General features: G+C 34.4%; 1 protein-coding gene across 1 annotated transcript in view; it reads left to right on the plus strand.

Annotated features, from left to right (window-relative positions):
- Window positions 1–18959, plus strand: part of CUNH1orf141 (chromosome unknown C1orf141 homolog) — a 37517-nt gene extending 18558 nt beyond the window's left edge. The window contains exons 4-8 of the mRNA XM_032396098.1: window positions 3615–3682; window positions 8639–8789; window positions 15129–15198; window positions 16442–16631; window positions 18387–18959. Of these exons, the coding sequence (XP_032251989.1) occupies window positions 3615–3682; window positions 8639–8789; window positions 15129–15198; window positions 16442–16631; window positions 18387–18959 (1052 nt within the window). The remainder of the gene's footprint in view (window positions 1–3614; window positions 3683–8638; window positions 8790–15128; window positions 15199–16441; window positions 16632–18386) is intronic.
- Window positions 18960–19193: the final 234 nt, after the last annotated feature.

The raw sequence follows: 19193 nt of genomic DNA on the forward strand, positions 1-19193 counted from the left end.
TTGTTCCATATTTAAGAAATGTTTCCCTACTTTGTGGTCATGAAGACCTTCTATTTATCTTATAAAAGACTTCAGTTCTTCTTTTTACATTTAGGCCTGAAGTCTACCTGTAATTAAATTTTGAGTGAGGCAAGGGTCAAATTTAATTTTTTCATGTGGATATAGTTATCTCAGCATGTAATTTAAAAGGCTATTCTTTCCCTAATGCTCTGGGCTCTTTGCTCTGGGGATCTTATTCTATTTCATTATTTGTCTATTTATCATTAATACCATACCACATTAATTTATGTAGCTTAAAATAACCATTGAATCTGGTAGAGCAAGTCTTCCAACTTTGTTCTCCAAGAATATCATGGATATTTTCTATTTTCCACTATGTTTTTTTTCTCTGACCCTTTGGTTATTTAGAAGTATATGTCTCCACTCAAAATATTTGAGGTTTTTCTTTTCTTTTCTTTTCTTTTTTTAAAGATTTTATTTATTTGTCAGAGAGAGCAAGCACAAGCAGGGAGAGCAGCAGGCAGAGGAGAAGCAGGCTTCCCGCTGAGCAGGGAGCCTGATGGGGGACTCGATCCCAGGATCCTTGGATCATGACCTGAGCTGAAGGCAGGCACTTAACCGACTGAGCCATCTAGGCGTCCCTATTTGAAGCTTTTCTAATTATCTTTTGACTATAGCTTTTTAGCACAATTACATGGTTGTTTGAGGATACACTCCATATGATTTCAGTCCTATGTAATTAGTTAATGTGTGTTATCACTCAATATATGGTTAATTGTTGTAAATGCTCTGTATGTGCTTGAAAATAATGTATATCCTACAGTAGTTGACTACACTGTTCTGTATATGTGTTTTAGGTCAAATTTGTTCCCTATATTTTTCGACTCTTTTATATCCTTATTGATTTTTCTGTTTGCTCTTCTGTCAGTTAGTGAGAAATTTCAGACTTGTATTTTTCCTTGTAGCGTCAAATTTTGCTTTATACATTTTTCATATAGTTTAGGCAATGTTATCAATTACATAAAATTTAAAATTATTATGTTTCTAGTGAATTGAACCCTTTTTCATTGTAAAGCAATTTGTCTTACTATCCAATATTACTGTAGTTGCCCCAGCTTTCTTTTGGCTCCCATTACATGGTATATCTTTTTCCATCATTTTATTACCTTCTTATAACATTGTAATCTAGATTTATTTCTTGTAAATATCATAATATTAAATTTAAAAATGTCCTGTGGTAATCTTTGTCTTTGAAATGAAATGGAACACTTAGTCCATTTATACTTAATGTAATTACTGATACCTTTAGATTTAATTTTACCATCTTATTTTGTTCTTTATTTGCCCTTTTAATTCTATACTTTTTTCCCTATCTTCTCATGTTTTCTCTAGGATTGAATTTCTTAAGTTTCACTTTTCCCCTTTATTAATTTGGAAGTTATATACTCTGTTTCTATTCTTTTTTAAATTTTTAAAATTTTATTATTTTTTAATTTTTATTTATTTATTTATTTTTATTTTTTTAAAAGATTTTATTTATTTGTTGGAGAGAGAGAGAGCACAAGCAGGGGGATCAGAAGGCAGAGGGAGAAGCAGGCTCCCCGCTGAGCGTGGAGCCCAATGCGGGACTCGATCCCAGGATCCTGGGATCATGACCTGAACCGAAGGCAGTTGCCCAACTGACTGAACCATCCAGGCGTCCCGATTATTATTATTTTTAAATTATGTTCAGTTAGCCAGCATATAGTAAATGATTACCCTATGCAACCTTTTAAAATCTAGTATTACCCTCATTCTGGACAATAAAAGGATCTTAGAACACTTCAGTTATTTTACTGACATCTGACTTTGTAGGTTATTGTTAAAATCCAGAGTCTTATCTGAATACTATCTTAATCAGACATTGGTGAGACTCAAGGTATGATTCCTCCTGATGCAAAATTCTTTGCTAAGAAATTTCAGCTAAATATCCAGTTTCACCACTCCTAAGTTCTACCTTTCACAAAACACTAGAATGCAAACATAATTCAACCAAGTTCTTTGTCCCTTTATAACGAGGAAAGCCTTTTCTCCATTGTTTAACAATATTTTTCTAATTTCTATGAGACCTCATCAGAATAGCTTTTACCATCCATATGTCTATCAACATTTCTGTACATGATTATGTATTCTCTAAGAAGATGGAAAAATCTTAGAGAATTCTCACCAGAATCCCCTTTAAAATCCCTTCATGGAAATACTGGGCTTTTCTACTATGTACCTCGAAACTCTTCCAGCTTCTACTCATTACCCAGTTCCAAAGCCACTTCCCTATTTTTTTGTTACAGCAGCACCCCATTTCTCAGTGCCAATTTCTCTCTTAGTCAGTTTGGGCTGCTCTAACAAATTACTATAGATTGGGTGGTTTAAACAACAAATATTTATTTCTCACAATTCTGGAGGCTGGAAGATTGAGATCAGGGTGCCAGTATGGTTAGGTTCTGGCTAGAGCCCTCTACCTGGTTTGCAGACAGCTGTTTTCTTGCCTGTATCCTTACATGGTGGAGAGAGAGATTATCTCTTTCATGTCTTTTCTTGGAAGGGCATTAATCCCATCACAGGGACTTCACTCACATTACCTCATCTAACCTCATTACCTCCCAAAGGCCTCACCTCCAAATACCATCACACTGAGGATTAGAGCTTCAACATATAAATTTTGGGAGGAACACATTCAGTCCACAGCAACTAAATTATACCTCCCTCTGTTGTTCTCCCTCACCAAAATCTATTTATTTCTATCATAGCATGTATCTTAATTTGTAATTATTCACTCCTTTGTCTCACTTGTTTATTTTCTCTATTACCCACTAAAATGTATGCATCATTGGGCAGGAATCAGAATTACAGAGTCCAACACCAGTGCTTGGCATATAATAGGTGATCAATAAAAAATTGTTGATTGAATGAATGCCAGATACTATTAAGTTTTTAAATCTATTATCTCATTTAATCCTCACAGCATTCCTCTGAGGTAAGCGCCATTATTCCCCCTTAACTGATGAGAAAACTAAGACTCACAGAAGTTAAATAACTTAAACTAAGGCTACAGGACTTACAAAAAAAACATAGATTTTGGTCCCAGGCTATCTAAATCCAAAGTCTATGCTTGACCTGACACCATACCTACCTTAAGAAAATCCATTAGAGGGTAATCCAGATTAATAAATAATTAGAGTTTGGGGGTGGATTCAGGTTGAGGGGAATATTTCTCTCTTCAAAGGAATAATGAATGAAATTATTGTGATTCCATTTTATTTAGAAATCCATTTTTTTCCTGAAGATACCACTTTGTTGTGTGTTCTGAGGTCATAGTTCTGACCCCCCCATAATTTCTGATAAGTAGCCAGAAATAAATAATCACAAGTTGTATTCTGTTAATAGAAACTCACTTTTAAAGCAAATTAGAATATATTTAGCTCTGAAAATACACATGTAATGCATTCGTAAGCACCTAAGTTTATCAAATTACATTTCCAAAAAGTTTACTAGAAGTAGAGAAAATGGTTTATTGATAGATTAGAAGTAGTCTAATAGTATGGAAATATCATTTATGTTTGGATTTGTTTCTTTAGAGCCCTTGAAAGAAAATCTGAAATCAAGATCTTTTAGACCTTTTCTTTATCTTAAGGATACAGCTGAGGTAGGTTTAATTTGTCCACTTAACAATTACTTGGTAGAAATTCAGATTAGCGCCGACAATTTTATGTATACTTCTGTAAGTCCCAAATTCAAATGTATTTTAGGATTCAAAAATGTAAAATTTTAAAGTGCTTTCATCTTTGATATTACTAAAACTTTATGTACAGGGATAATACAGAAAATAATATATTATTTGCTTGACGGTCCATACAGCAGAAATTATTTATCAAATATGATAAGGCATAACAGTTACCATAAAGTCAGTTAAAACAGGACATCATAAAAAACTCTACATGCATAACTTAAATATTTAATTTTAATTTAAAATATGAAAATATGCATCCATTTGTAATCTTTTCATGTGTAGCCAAGACCATTTTTTTTTGAGCATGCTATGGTTATTTAAATTATATAATTACATTTAACAATTACCATAAACAGGTTTGGGACCAACAATACAGACTCTTTTTTTTTATTGAAGTATAATTGATGTATTGAAGTGTAATATGCAATGTTACATTAACTTTAGCTGTACAACATAGTGATTTGACAATAGTATTGACTCTTGATAACCATTTGAGCAGAGGTTCATGGGCATCCTGGAAAGTAGTTGGCTAACCTTGAGCATTGAGCATGCCTTGGATATTATTCATTAAGTTTTATCTACAAAGAGAAGTTATCCAGAGAATCAGCAAGGGAAAGTCATTTAAGAGTTTCTTAGGTATTAATTTATTTATTATTAACCCTGATTATTGCTAACATGGAGAGTGAAACATGAAGAAATACATACTTTGGACCATAATTAAGGACATTATAATTTTTGTTGCATATTGCTGCCTTTTATAATTTTTAAGAAGATTTACAGCATCCACTGTCTGGACTATTTTATCCTCAACTACATGTTTTGTTTAGGTTCATTTTTAATAAAAATCTTTCAAGAAATATATATTGTAACATCACAAGTTTACTCATAATACTAAATTTATTAGCATCTTTTAGAAAACATGCAACATTTTAATTTTTAAAAATAAATTGAAATACTCATATGAATTTAAAAAATTAAATAATACAGAAAAGCTAATAACAACACAAAGCACTTGTATCCCATACTTTTTGTTCTAATTTCCCCTTTTCAAAGGTAACCACGTTTAACTTTTAGGGGGTTTTTAATTTCTCTTATGATTCACTCCATAATTTTAAAGAATGAGCTTCTACAACTATTTTTTATTTATCTACTTTAAATATTATCTACTGAATAATCAGTAAGACATACTTGAAATAGCTTATTTACACTGCTCTACATTTCACTTCTCTCTGTTTTTTCTTCTGAATCTTTGATAGTTACCTTTTTGCTTTTTCTATTGTTAACTTTTGTACCTATAAATAAAATATCTAAAAATTTTTTCTTTTGTATCAACTTTAATCACTAACTCCTGATTCCCCTTTAAATAAGATGAAGATTTTAGCAGTCCTATTCTTTTCTCCTACTCTCCTCCACATCTTCTTCCCCAAGTCAAGTATGTCTTTAATTTTACATTATTGAGGTCAATGATTATATTCAACTTTGCAACTCTGATTAAGCCTTCGTGTTTTGTCTATAGCTTAATTCTAAAACTCAAAACTATAAATAATATCTGTTACTATGACATTGTAAATAACCATCATAGTAGAACAAAATAATGTGCTAGGATTACAGTTCTTCTCAATGGCTAAAATGTAAAAACAAAGGCTCCCTTTTCTTATTCTCCATCAGTTACTCAAAAAGTAATGCTATATGTTAGTCTGCCTCATATTGAGACCTTGACTTTCCTGTACACTTTTGAATTTTTTTCTGAATATTCTAGTTGCCTTCCTTTTTTTCTTGTGGAGAATGATAATAATAGCAAACATCTATATAGTACTTATAGTACTTCTATAGTATATAAATGCATATATATCTGTATGTGTGTATATATGTGTGTGTCTATAATTTACATCCCCAACAACTCAATGAAGTAAGTACTATTTTTATTCCTATTTTATAGATGAGAAAAAAGAGGTACAAAGAAGATCAGTAATTTGGCTGAGATCAAATTAAAAATAACAGAGTTAGGAAAAACCTAACAGTCTGATACATGCTCTTTTACCTCTAAGATACGCAACCTCTGAAAAAGAAGCATGTAACTTTCTCATTATATGTGGATATGGTCAAGCTTCCTTATTGGTTCTCTATTGAGTAGAATCCATTCCAGTCTTCTTGGAGGAATTGTTCATTGGAGCTCAGTGACTTTTTGTTCTAAATTTGACCCATTACTTTTAAGTCTGCTCTGCAGTTGTCAGAGTCATTCCCTTCCTGCGTTAGTTGCCAGATTCTAATACTCCATGTCTTGCGTCTTCTTGGATTTCATCTTTATTTTCCTAGAATATGTCTTCAAGAAACTTCCCTAGAAATGGCATGTATTTATTTTTCCCATGTATATGAATGATAGTTGAGCTGAGTAGCATTATATCTTTAAAATCATTTTTCTCCCTAAACTTTGATGACATTGCTCCATTGTCCTATGCCATTCAATGGTACTAATGAAAAGTTCTCAATCTTCTGTAAGTGATCTTACCTTTTTCTCTGGAAACTTCTAGGATCTTCTCTTTATTGATGTTGTTTTGTAATGTTTTGAGGATATGTCTGAATGTGGTAATTTTACTTCAATTCATCCTGTTCAGTGTTCAATAGACTCCACCGTAAAGTCAAATATCTTTCTTTAGGTTTTAAAAAATGTCTTTTATTTCTTTTCCAATGTCCTTTCCACTATTTTCTCTGTTCTCTAATGGTCAGATATTAGATTTCTTCGACTAATCCTCTATATTGCTATTCTCTATTTTTTTTTGTCTCTGAAAATTTGTCCTTTATTCTGGTCTTTTTACTTCATTTTGGTTCGGTAATGACATTTTAAATTTCTTTCTTGTTCTTAGTTGTTTTTTTCTTTTCATAGTCTCCTGTTATATTTGTTCTCAGCATTTTCTGAAGATATTAGAGTTCATTTTCTTAAGTTATTTTCTGTTTCTTGAATTATTTCTTTTCTGGTGTCAGTGTTCCTTTTGTTTATCATGATAGATATTTTTGAAGTTATTGATTTTTATTACATCTGATAAATCTTCATTTGTTCATATTTAAGAATGAAGATATGGGTTAATCTTTCTATGAAACTGCCATTAATTTTATAAATAAGTATCTCTCTAGAATTGAGAGCCAACTCTTCTGTGTATACATCAGAATTCTCAACCAGCTAGCTTTACTTTAGCGTAAGAGGGCAGAGAGCAGGTTTATTTGACTGGTAGTCTGTCTTTCGGATGCTAACATGAAGAGAGTTTCACTCTGGAAACCAAACTCACATTAGCAGTAAGTTTATTAGAAGAAGAGCACTTATTTTATCCTGGGATTAATTAAATAAAATTTCCTGTAACTTTGTATGTGGGCTAGGGTAAGTGGGAAATGGGGGAAGTGGCAACTGGTTCAGAAATTCCATAGAATTTCAGTTAACCTGCCTCTTTACAACTTTTGTTTTCATTCTCACCCTAAATATCTGCCAACTCTAAGCCTGGAGTTTCATCGGAAAATTATTTTAATAGCTGCAAGATTTAAAATACAATTGATAAATCCAATAACCATCATTGATAAAACTACAGAAAATACTTGTTTAATATGATAAAGAATATCAGCATAATTTAAAAAATTATACCTTATATATAAAACCAATAACCAATTTCATAATTAATGATAGTCTATGGCATGGCAAGAGTGACACTTATCACTATTATTATTTATAAATAATATTGTATTGTTGCAATGCAAGTATTGAGCAATGCAATAGGAGAAGATAATGGAAATAGTAAAAGTTCTGGGGAATTCTGATGCAGTATGGCTGAGTAAGCTCCTATTATACCACACTGTCTCAGACAATGACTATAAATTCTATACAAGATATTCAGAACACACACACACACACACACACACACACACACAAATTACCTGAAGACCCTAGAGAGTAAACAAAAGAAGGTGACAAAGAAAAGGCATAGAAACTTGTAATAACTGACTTGCATTGAGCAAAGTTGCTATTTTTATGGCTTTTAACTTGAAGGGTGGATGAAGTTGGCACTGCATGGGGCATCTAAAACTCCAACAGAAAACTTATGTATTTTTCTAGCCAAAAGAATCAGAGAGCAATGTTCAGGGCAACCCAAGCTTCTAGAAAGTGAGGAGGGACAAATAGAAGAGAGCCAAAGATGGTAGCCCCCATCCAAGTCTCTCACTAACCCCTGAACCATGCATGTTTAGGGAGACTGCAGGAACCCAGCTAAAGATACAACAACTGAACTGAAATTTGAGCTGCTGCTCCAGCGACAGAGTGTATTTTGAACCTGATCAAGTTCATTGTTAAAATAAAAACATCAATAATCTTTGTAGGGATAGAGTAGGTTCACCAAAGTCTCCCTCTACATTAGAGCCAATCTGAGCCAATCTAGGAAAAGCTAGATCACTTTTTCCAGTTCTCCCCCTTTACTCAGAGGTATTCTGCTGTATCTATGTATGAGTAAAGTTTCTGTGTAAACTAAGAGCGCTTTTTTTTTGGCTCAGTATTTGAACTTTAGACTTTCCCTGCATTTGGAGAAATAAATTTTATATATGAATATAATGGAGACAAAGAAAATAAAAGTTAGCAGTAAGTGTGAACATAGTCCAACTTTTTAATTTCTGTAGATTTGTTTCCTCCTCTATAAAGTGTTATTAACATCCATATCATAGGGGGTTTTTTGAGGATTAAGTAAACATTATATTTGGAAGTATTTAAAGAACTAGACAGCTGTTAGTTATCATAATTAGATATGCCAAATATGAATAATCAAATTTAAATTATTTATCAATATACCTGGAAAGGAATAATTTCTAAGATAGTTTTCCATTTTTCCTGATGTTCAGGTGAAGAATGCTAACCCTTTGCATGATTTATATTTATATCCACAGAATACACAACCATGTAGAAGAACACTGCGTCCTACCATCATTTCTCCTGCACCCAGGATTCAATCCAATGCTTACAAGAAGGAAAAAGACTCTACTTTATTTGCAGGTATATATTTTGTGTTTTTATATTGAAATAGCTGAAAATTAACTGTATCTAACTTTAAGATACAAGCTTTAAGAAAATCTTTAACCAAAGAATATCAGCATCTGATCATATCACCACATTATTTCTCTACTTAATAACATCTGAATAATCTCTATTACAAAAATGGTAAAATCTAGATTCCTTAGTATGGTATATAAGATTTTTTCAGTCTTCTATTCTGTCTCTTTATCCTTACTGATTCTAGTCACAATCTGTTCCAACTGTTGTGTAATTTGATCTGTTCTGGTCTCTATGCTCAGAACATACTTCTCCACCTGATAGATGCTTATTCATCTTGAATATTTGGGACATTTACAGCTGTATTTAAAATAAAATCTGACTATATATGGCTCAAACAACAAAGATATTTATTTATTATTAATTAATTAATTAATTTTAAATATTTTATTTATTTATTTGACAGAGAGAGGGAAAGAGAGAACAAGCAGGGGGAGTGGGAGAGGGAGAAGCAGACTCCCCGCTGAGCAGGGAGCCCAATGTGGAGCTCGATCTCAGGACCCTGGGATCATGACCTGAGCCAAAGGCAGACGCTTAAACGACTGAGCTACCCAGGTGCCCCAAAGATATCTATAATCTCAAATAACAGGAAGTCTATCAGTAAGGCAGCTCCAGGCTTGGTTAATTCAGGGGCTCGATGAGATATATCCAGTCCCTCCATCGTTCCTCAAGTTTCTTAAAAAAGTAGTCTGTCCTCCTAGCCCTACTTTACAGTTTGGTGCCTACTATTCAAGATAACTTGTATGGGTAACAACATCCACTGAAAAAGAGAAAAGCTCTTTGATCCCTTTGTAAAATGAGGAAAATGCCCCCCCAAGCACTCCAGCAGACCTCCCCTGCTGTCTCCTTGGCTAGAATAGCTTAATGCACCCTTATCTAAACCAGTAAATCATTATCAGCTTAGATAAGTTTTTCCAACTTTTAACATGATACATATAAGATATACAATAATATAGAGTAATATATTAATAATTAATAATATAATATATAAATGTTATATATTATATATAGTCATATATAATATATGATATATAGAGACAGCAGAAGATTCAGCTTCATGGTGTCCTAATTGTCTTTTTCTGTTAGCTGAACTTGATTGTGGTATTTTAGTGTTTTGTACAATTATTACTAAGGACACATATAATACACTGTATTCTATTTCACTTTTTAAAATGTTGGTCAAAAGATGCTAAATTAAGTTTGTGTCTAAATTGATGTGTTATAGCTCACATTTTGAAAAGCACAGGCTGAGATCATTTAAAGATTCACTTCCTTGAGTTAGGAAGGAGCCCAGCCTCCCATGAAAGACATAGTTGTTTGGAGAAAGATGAATAAAATCAGAGTTCTATTAGCATAAAAGGGAGAAAATGGACAAGAACTCTTTTAACCACATTATTTTCCTCTGCAGTGGTTCCTAATAGCAGGCTGTTCTATTCATTCAGCAAAGCAAATTTCCCTTTATAAAATTTCTTGAGTCTCTCTACCGAAGAAGCATTATAGTTCTTTTATCAAAGTCCCAAATTAAGACTTCTGGGAAGTTTGGCAACATAAATACAAATTTATCCTGGCCAAAGTGAATAACAAAAAGAAGAAAAATTCATTAAATTGAAACTAAGACATTTTATCCTAAATTCAAAGAAAATCTGCTACATATTACAAAATGAAATAGTTTGAAAGAAGATTCCAGAAGTTGATTCACAATTCCATTTCCTAAAAGAAAGGAAGAGTATTTAAAAAGCCAGTAGAAGATATTCTGAAAATACTTCTATTAACCACTACCTCCTCACCCTCCCACCCCACCACACACTCAAAGAAAAGGGGATTGTTATTAGTGATGGATCACAGAAAGATGTAAAACCTCCCCTTTGGGATCCTTTTCCTCTTTGCAAGTCAACAGCAGTCCAAATCTGTATTAGCAGTGTTTTGAGAGAAATGTAATGATCATACCTAGCCCGTTCTTTCTTAGGCTTCCCAGTATTGCTTCGGATGTACTCAGTTAGGGGGAAGGCCTCCTAACTTAGAAGAGCTAGGTCTTGAAAGGAGGGTTGACAACAGAACAGACAAGATACAATTTCCTAGGAATCATCTTTCCAAGTATGAATAAGAGCCACAAGGGCAACTGTGTAAAGAAAAAATATATGACTCCATCAAACAGCCCAAGAGCTATGAGGCCTTTCTTTGACTAAATGCCTCCTCAAACTTGCTTATCCCAAGAGAGAGGACTCTAACCCATGTGGCACTTCACACATAGATGGACAGAGTACCCACCACCATCACCACCTCATTAGAGTCATGAAGAGGTTTCACAGAACATATAGTGCACAGAAACAAATTTCGCCATAATGTTTCAGGGCTCCAGCTCCCTCACCAGCTTGTTCAGGCAGCCGAATGCCTGAACTCATAACATAAGGTAACATCTGGATTCGCCTATTAATTTCTAAGGGGAGAATTTAACAGTATCTAGATAAACAGGGAGAGTGTCCAAAGATTTTCCTCTATTATTTTTGAACTAGTCTCAAGCCTGGATTTAAGTGTCCTGATTCAAAGGTGAGTAGATGGAAAAACAAGAACATGGGACTTTTTAAATATCTTGTAGCAAATAAAGGAGATACTTTAAAAGATAGCTAATGGTCACATTCTGATGGAAATTGTACCCTGTGAAACAGGAAGAAATTTAGACAATAATTGTTTCATATGCTCAAGAGATTAAAGAAAATGAGGATTCTGTGAAACAAGATTCAAAGATATAAAAGATAATTGCCAAAAATGAAATGGTGCTGTCAGAGCTAAAAATATTTTTAAGATAATACACAACCTAAAATTATATTAAAGTAGCGAAGAGGAGAATAAACACTGGAGTAAACCAAATCAAAGGTCTGAATGTCAGGTTTAGGAAAATCACATAGAATGCAATGTGAAAGGACAGAACTATGACTGGATTAGACAAGATAATACAATGAGGGAAAAAAACAGATATCCAAACCTGAGATAACCAGTGTGTTTGAAAGAGAGAACAGAACAAATTGAATAAACTTGCTGAAAAAGAGCATAGGAAAACTATCTTGGAATAATAGAAGTACTCAATATCTTGATTTTGTTGATGCTTATATGAGTATATATATGTCAGAATTCATCTAACTATACATGTAAAATGCATGCATTTGATTGTGTGCAAATTATACTTCCATAAGTTAAGTTAAAAAGAAAGCAAAAGACTAACACTGCAAAAGTCTAAAACACCAAAAACAAAATAATCTAGGGGCTCCTGGGTGGCTCAGTCGGTTAGGTGTCTGACTCTTGGTTTTGGCTCAGATCATGATCTCAGAGTCATAGGATCCAGCCTTGTGTAGGGCTCTGAACTCAGCACAGACTCTGCTTGAGGTTCTCTCTCTCTCCCTCTGCACCTCCCCTCTCTTGCACTCTTGTGTGTTCTCTTTCTCTAAATAAAATTTTAAAAAATAATTTATATCTAAAATAATCTGAAGAAAATAATTTAATAATAATCTAAAACAATCTGAGAAAAGAGTTTGTATAAATGCAATAAATATTTTTTTTTTTTTTTTTTTTTTTAAAGATTTTATTTATTTGACAGAGAGAGACACAGCGCGAGAGGGAACACAAGCAGGGGAAGTGGGAGGGAGAAGCAGGCTTCCCGCGGAGCAGGGAGCCCGATGTGGGGCTCGATCCCAGGACCCTGGGATCATGACCTGAGCCGAAGGCAGACGCCTAACGACTGAGCCACCCAGGCGCCCTAAATGCAATAAATATTAATGTTTCATTTAAAATACAAAATAAGGTTAGTTTTAAAGTCAATGACAATCAAATACATAACATACTTTATCAAATTCTGCTCTTCTCTCTGTGCATTCCTAGTGAATTCCTTGGCGTTTTCTTCCAGCTCACTAATTCTCGCTTTGGCTATGTAATCTAGAGATATAGAATTTATTTTCAAGATTTCCAGGTTTTTTTATATTGACTTTTTTGTTCTTACTTCAGCCTGTTTTCATCTCACAATATCTGTTTTTTTATATGAATTTTTTTCATTTATGTTTTTGAAGTTCCTAAACATACCATGTTTTGTCAAGTCTAAGATGTCAACAATGACACTGTCAAACTATGACATGATGCTAATATATACCTTAGAATTTTAAAGTTGTTTTTGGATTCTTCTATTTAATTTTATTACTGAATTTATCTTCTACTTGTTAACTTTGTTGGCTGTCTTTCTTAGCTTTATATTTTTCATATGTTTTAAAATTTTAGAAGTTTCTCTCTTCACTTGCCATTTACTCACTTCACCTTACTCCTTCCTTTCCAGAAGTTTTGAAGTTGCTGCCACTCAGACCTCATGGCCCTCAGGATGAACCAGATTTTAGAGTTGTGAATGTTCCCTCCCCTGCTAGGGAAATACTGCAGATAAGGCAGATCCAGTCATCATGCCCTGAAGTGGTTTAACTTAGTTCCTGGTTACCCAGTTGGCCCTGGGAAGGAGTAATTTTTGACAAGCCAGGGAACCTCAACCCAGCCCCTTGTTTCAAGCAGTGGACCTGTTTCTCCCACTTGCCTATCTAATTTCTGTAAATAGCTTCGCTGAGGCTACCCAATCGCTGAGGCTAAAACCTAGAAATCATTCTTGATTTCTATATTTCCCATATCCATCCATGAATCAGGATAGTTGGATTAGCCTCCAAAATATAACGTGAAGCCAGCCATTACCCAGCACTCCCTCTGCTACAATCCTTGTCTAATCCATGTCTCATCTAGACCACAGCAATAGCCTTCTAATTGGTCTCTCCATTGCTGCTAGCACCCTCCACATTCCTCCATACCTCCACAGACTGTCCATCTCAGAGCAGTTAGAGTGATGTTCCTAAAGCATAAATCAAACTTCTTTCTTATTCTGCTTAAAACCCTCTAAATGATCTCTGTTATAACCAGAATAATGTCTTAAGTTTTCTGTATGTCCTATGTGCCTCTATATGATTTGGCCCCTGCTACCTGTCTCTCTCAGCTTTCTCCACTCTCCCCCTCATTCACTACACTCCAGCAATATTGGCCTTTCAGTTCCTTCACCATTCCCAGCTGATTTCACAGTGAGAACTTAACACTTGCTATTTCCTCTGCCTAGTAGTCTGTTTGCCCAAAGCTTCACCTGGTTGCCTTTCTTTCTCAGACTTCAATTCAAATATCCCCTCCTGAGAGAGGCCTCTATAGCGACCATAGGGGAGGTGCCATGTTTATTTGTTTTCATAATACTTACAAGTGGTTGAAATTATTTTATGTATTTATTTGTTGGTTTATTTACTTGTTTATTGACTGTTTCCTTTTGCTGGAATAGAGCTTTTGTGGTAAACTGTTATGCTGAAATATTGATCCTTCAGCCTTCAAGACTGCTGGGTTGGCCTTATGTCAGTCTGGCTACAAAGTGTACTTAAGTGTTTATCCCAGTGTACTGTATAAGAAATATTAAAATGTTTGCCATTGGGGCACCTGGGTGGCTCAGTCGGTTAAGCATCTGCCTTCAGCTCAGGTCATGATCTCAGGGTCCTGGGATTGAGCCCGGAGTCAAGTCAGGCTCCCTGCTCAGTGGGGAGTCTGCTTCTCCCTCTTTATCCCTCTCCCTCTGCCCCCCACCTCTGCACACACTCTGTCAAATAAATAAATAAAATCTTTAAGTAAAAATAAAAAATAAAATGTTCACCATGATGTGGAAAATGTTGGGAAGCACTGCACTAGAATACAAACTACTTCAGGACAAAAGAAAAGTTGAATTTACTGCTAATAGCATATGTGTCTGGGAACACTTCTAAGAAAGTAGGGAAATGCTGGAGTGTCCGCTAAGCGTATTTGGAAGAGTTCAACCCTGGACACCTCCTTCATGCCAGACGGCAAGATCTGTTTGACCTCTGCTAACTAACCTCCCTCTTTACCAACAGTGTTTAACCATCTGAAGCTTCCTGCTGGCTAATAATGACTACATGTTGGAAAGATTTGAAAATTTGGGAATGTCTTTCTTCCACAAAAATGTCCAAGACCAGTTTTATGTTTGATTTGTCTTAGCCAAACATTAGATCCTTGACCTCAGTCTTTTCCAGTTCTGTCTTGTTCACTTAAGTTCTTACTTTTAAAAAAATAAAAGTTCTAACTGAGTAGCTACTACAGATCAAACACGATACCAGCTGCTTTTCGTTGTTATTTTACATTGTAAAATATTTTATACAAGGTATTTTCTAAATGCCATTATATATGTGTCACTTTTATGAAAATTGTTTATAATTTCAGCTCAAACTGTAAAAAACCCTGAGGAATCACTACATTTGTCTGGTCACTTAGAAGATTATATCAATAAAAGGTAATTTATTTTAATGTTTTCATATTTTATTGTGTTCAATGATGTTTCTAATAGGAAGAGTTCTGCCTTTTATTTTTTAGTAGACCAGAATGGATTTATTCGGGCACATTATTACCATTTAGGACTGTACTACAATCCAATGACTGGTCTAAGAGTGCTCTACTCGTCAGCAGCACATTCATACCTTGAACTCATGTTCTATCTGCTTCAAGTTCATAGGCAAATGGAAAGAAGGACATGGAAAAATGAATAGAGAGAATACAATTGTGTTTTTCTAGTAGAGACAAGTTTAAATACACTACAATATGGATGTAAGAAAAGTAGCTTTGTGGTTTTGTATAAAGCTCTGATCTTTCTCATTAGATACTCAGATTGAGTAAAATCATGTTAACCCAGCGTGTTTTACACTTTGGAGCAATAATGTACAGCCTCTCTAAATTTATCTCAGTCCTGTTTCTAAGACAGTATCTGAGTATATGATGAGATGCTCACTGGACTTTTTGACATTGAGGAAAAGGTACTTGAGTAAGTATCTTGGTCAATGCCCTTTTACTGCTGGTTTCATTTCTAGGTGTTCTGTGGCTGCTGACATCTGTGGTTCATGAATATAAGATCTATTCTCTCTGACCTTGGATTAGGTCCACTCTCAACTCTCATTAGTGTGGTAGAACCCTCTGAGCCTCCATCATGACCTTCATCTGTCCTTAGACTACCCATACCTCACTCATGCCAGGCCTTTGATATGGGCTACCTCACCCCTGAAATGGCAACCACTTTGGTAAGCCTAAACTCAGTGTCCATGTCCTATGTGAGCCAAAGGAATTCTGGAATGAAAACTATATCCTCTTTCCCTTTAACTATACCATACCATTGTTAACAAAGCTGGGGCCACCCTATGTTGTCAGGAAGCTGCCTTACAAAGCACTTTTTCCCCCAGAATCTCAACAAAAGATATGGCAAATACCTCTCTACCTTTGGTGGTTCTCCTTACGCTACATAATATATCTCGTCCACACTCAAAAGCCAAAGAGGCATATATATTATTGTATTGCTTCCACCCCTGCTTTTGCCATTTCCCCCCCACACAAGGCAGGAAGGAATGGTCTTGTCGTGTGGAAAGTGTATGGCTGAGGATTTGGGGGAAAAGCTGGCAGTGACTTTGAGGGATCGGGGAGACAGACCAGAACTGACAAACTGAAATCAACCCTATCATTATTTATGCTGAACTTGTGCTCATTTTCAGAAGAAAATCTCCCCCACAGATGGATGAATTTAGCACAGAAGAAAACAAAACCATAAAAAATGATCAATTAAGTGAATATTGCTCCATAAGAAAGAAAAGCTTGCTTCCCTTGTGCTTTGAGGATGAATTGAAAAAGCCAAATGCCAAGATAATCAACATTAGTCCACCAAAGACAGTAACTTCTCACGTGGTAATAATATCTACTATTGTTCAGTAAATATGTGTATAATTGCTACTTGTGGGAATCTTATATTCTAGTGACTGGAATCTTTGATAAATCCTTTTTACTTTTCAGTTTCGCATTACAAAGTGACAACACTTAGATTCTTAATGCTCTTTTTAGAACTGCCACCCCAAAAGTGGGGATTCCTTTGCATCAACTGAAAGTTTTGTGTTTTTCTTTATGAAGAAGGCTTTATCAAATTTTCTTGATTATAAAAGAAATATAAAGCAAAAATGGTATTTTCAAAAGGGGACTGCATGATGTTTCACTTTTCTAAGTCTATTTTAGCTATTTGAAGCAGAAAATACATGCATTAAAGGCTATTTGGTAGCTCACAGAGTCTCTTGGAAGGCTGGAGAGACAATCTGGCTTGAAAGCTATACAGTCAAGAAAAAAAAAAAAAAAGAAAGCTATACAGTCAGGAGTCACCCAGTTACAGCCCCAGACTGCTCCACCGGGACCCATGCTTTTGTTATGGAGTTAATGACTTTGATTCTGGGCAGGAGATACTATTTCTAAGATCTTTGACACTGCTGCCCTTCAAAGCAGATATATCTGCTGCCATTCTCACTAGAGTGGTTTTCACAATGCCCAACTTCTGCCAGTGCTTGCCTTCTCTGAACTGAAAACTATCTCAGGTGTATCTGATTGGCAGAGCTTAGGTCACATGCCCTAACCTCAAGGGAGGCTAATAAAGCTAGTTTCTGTCTCTGTTTAAGAGTATGTAGATTTGTAAGGTGGAAAATTCCCGGAGGTGTTGGACAGACCAAAAATATGACAAATCTCCACTACTGTGGCTAAATAGGTAGCATTGACATCCCAGTGGATTGCAAAACTAGATTTGTCATCATCTTTTAGTAATTATAGGCAATAATATACCTTTGTCACTAAGTATGCTGATGTACAATTAGATGATCCTTGGTTTCTTACTTCATTAATTATATTTCTAAAGGAAAGGTAGCAATCATTGACTTAAAGTTTGCAAAGTAAATACTGGTAATATGCATAGCTGACCAGTTTCTTTAAAGTTAATCTTTTTGCCCTATAATGGAAATATGGGAAAGAGTTTAGTGAGTAGCTCATACATACAAATTTTGCTAGTACTGTGACAAAAGTAGTCTATTTTTAAAGTCAGTCTATTACTTTGGTTATTTTATTCTGCAAATATATATTGAGTGCTTTTTATGTGCTAAGTAAGGGTTGGAGTACAAGAATAAATATAATATTGTAAAGATACTTTTATATTCTTGGAATTATTTATTAGGATATCCAGACTTTGTAATTTTGGCTTATAATTAGTTATGTCTCTTAAGATCTTTGGCTCAATTCATTTTTTTGGTATGCTTCTTATTTCTGAATGTGGGAACCTAAGAAATGCCAGAACAATGTTCCATCCCACCAACTATCCTATTTTCCAGTGACAACATCTCACACATCTAAGAAATATATTTACTTTGTCATATCTCACTTTATTCAAAAAGGATTCTAGTAGGCCAAAAGTTCAGATTTTACCCCTAATATCTCAGCAGAATATTAAGAGAAGGAAGTGTGTCACATACAAGTACATTTTTTGTGTGTTTGAATACCATTATTGTTCATATTAAAAACGTCTCTGTAGTCATTTTTAGAATATTTTGCCATTTTATTTTCATGTTGAAAAATATATATAGCCTTCTTGTCTCACTAGACTGATGACTAAGTACTCTTTTCTTTAATCCACAGGAACAAAATGACACAAATCCCATAATTTTCCATGAGACTGGATATGTACAAATGTTACTTTTGACAAAAAATAAGCTTCCTTTCCATCCTATAGAAAAGGAAAACATTTACCCATATAAAAGAGCAGATTTTGTTTTAGAAAGAAATTGTGAAATCCTCAAATCTTTAATTAGTGATCAATTTATTATCCCTTCCAAACCTAAAAGAATTATGCCTACAACATGGAAAAGAGATATACAAGCAATATCTTTTGAAGTGGGCCATAGAGTTGTAGAGGGTAAACTAAGGAAGGAAACTAATAAGCAGACACTTGAAAACTTATCCTGGAGTAAACTCTACAATTTCTCACAGACTTTTTCCAGCCTAACAAAAAAATTTGTTGGCTTCTTTGATAAAAGTGTTATTCAAGAAATGAGTGCTAGACATGGCAACTTTGAAAGAATGTTTTCTACAGTAAAACCAAGGAGCAAATTCAGTGCCTTACCAGTCAAACATTGCTCAAAGCCTTTAAAAAATATACTCAAAGTCCATAAATTAAATAATGTAACACCAATGGATGATTTGTTAAACTAGTCAAATGAAATTTAGACACCTCAAAAAATATTGTTTATACAGCAATATTTAAGTAACAAAAAGCAAATAATGAAGTTCCAAGATCATAGAAGAAATTCTTACCAAAATAATGTTCAAATGGATGGTATAAGAAAGCAAAGCATTGACATTGGAATTACAAGTCAACAGTCATCTGTTCAAGAAAAGCCAACATTTTTAGTAAATAAAAGGACAAAATTAGGAAATAATTATCAA

Source organism: Phoca vitulina, unplaced genomic scaffold, assembly GCF_004348235.1.
Source record: "Phoca vitulina isolate PV1807 unplaced genomic scaffold, GSC_HSeal_1.0 scaffold2, whole genome shotgun sequence".
NCBI classification, from domain to species: Eukaryota; Metazoa; Chordata; class Mammalia; order Carnivora; family Phocidae; genus Phoca; species Phoca vitulina.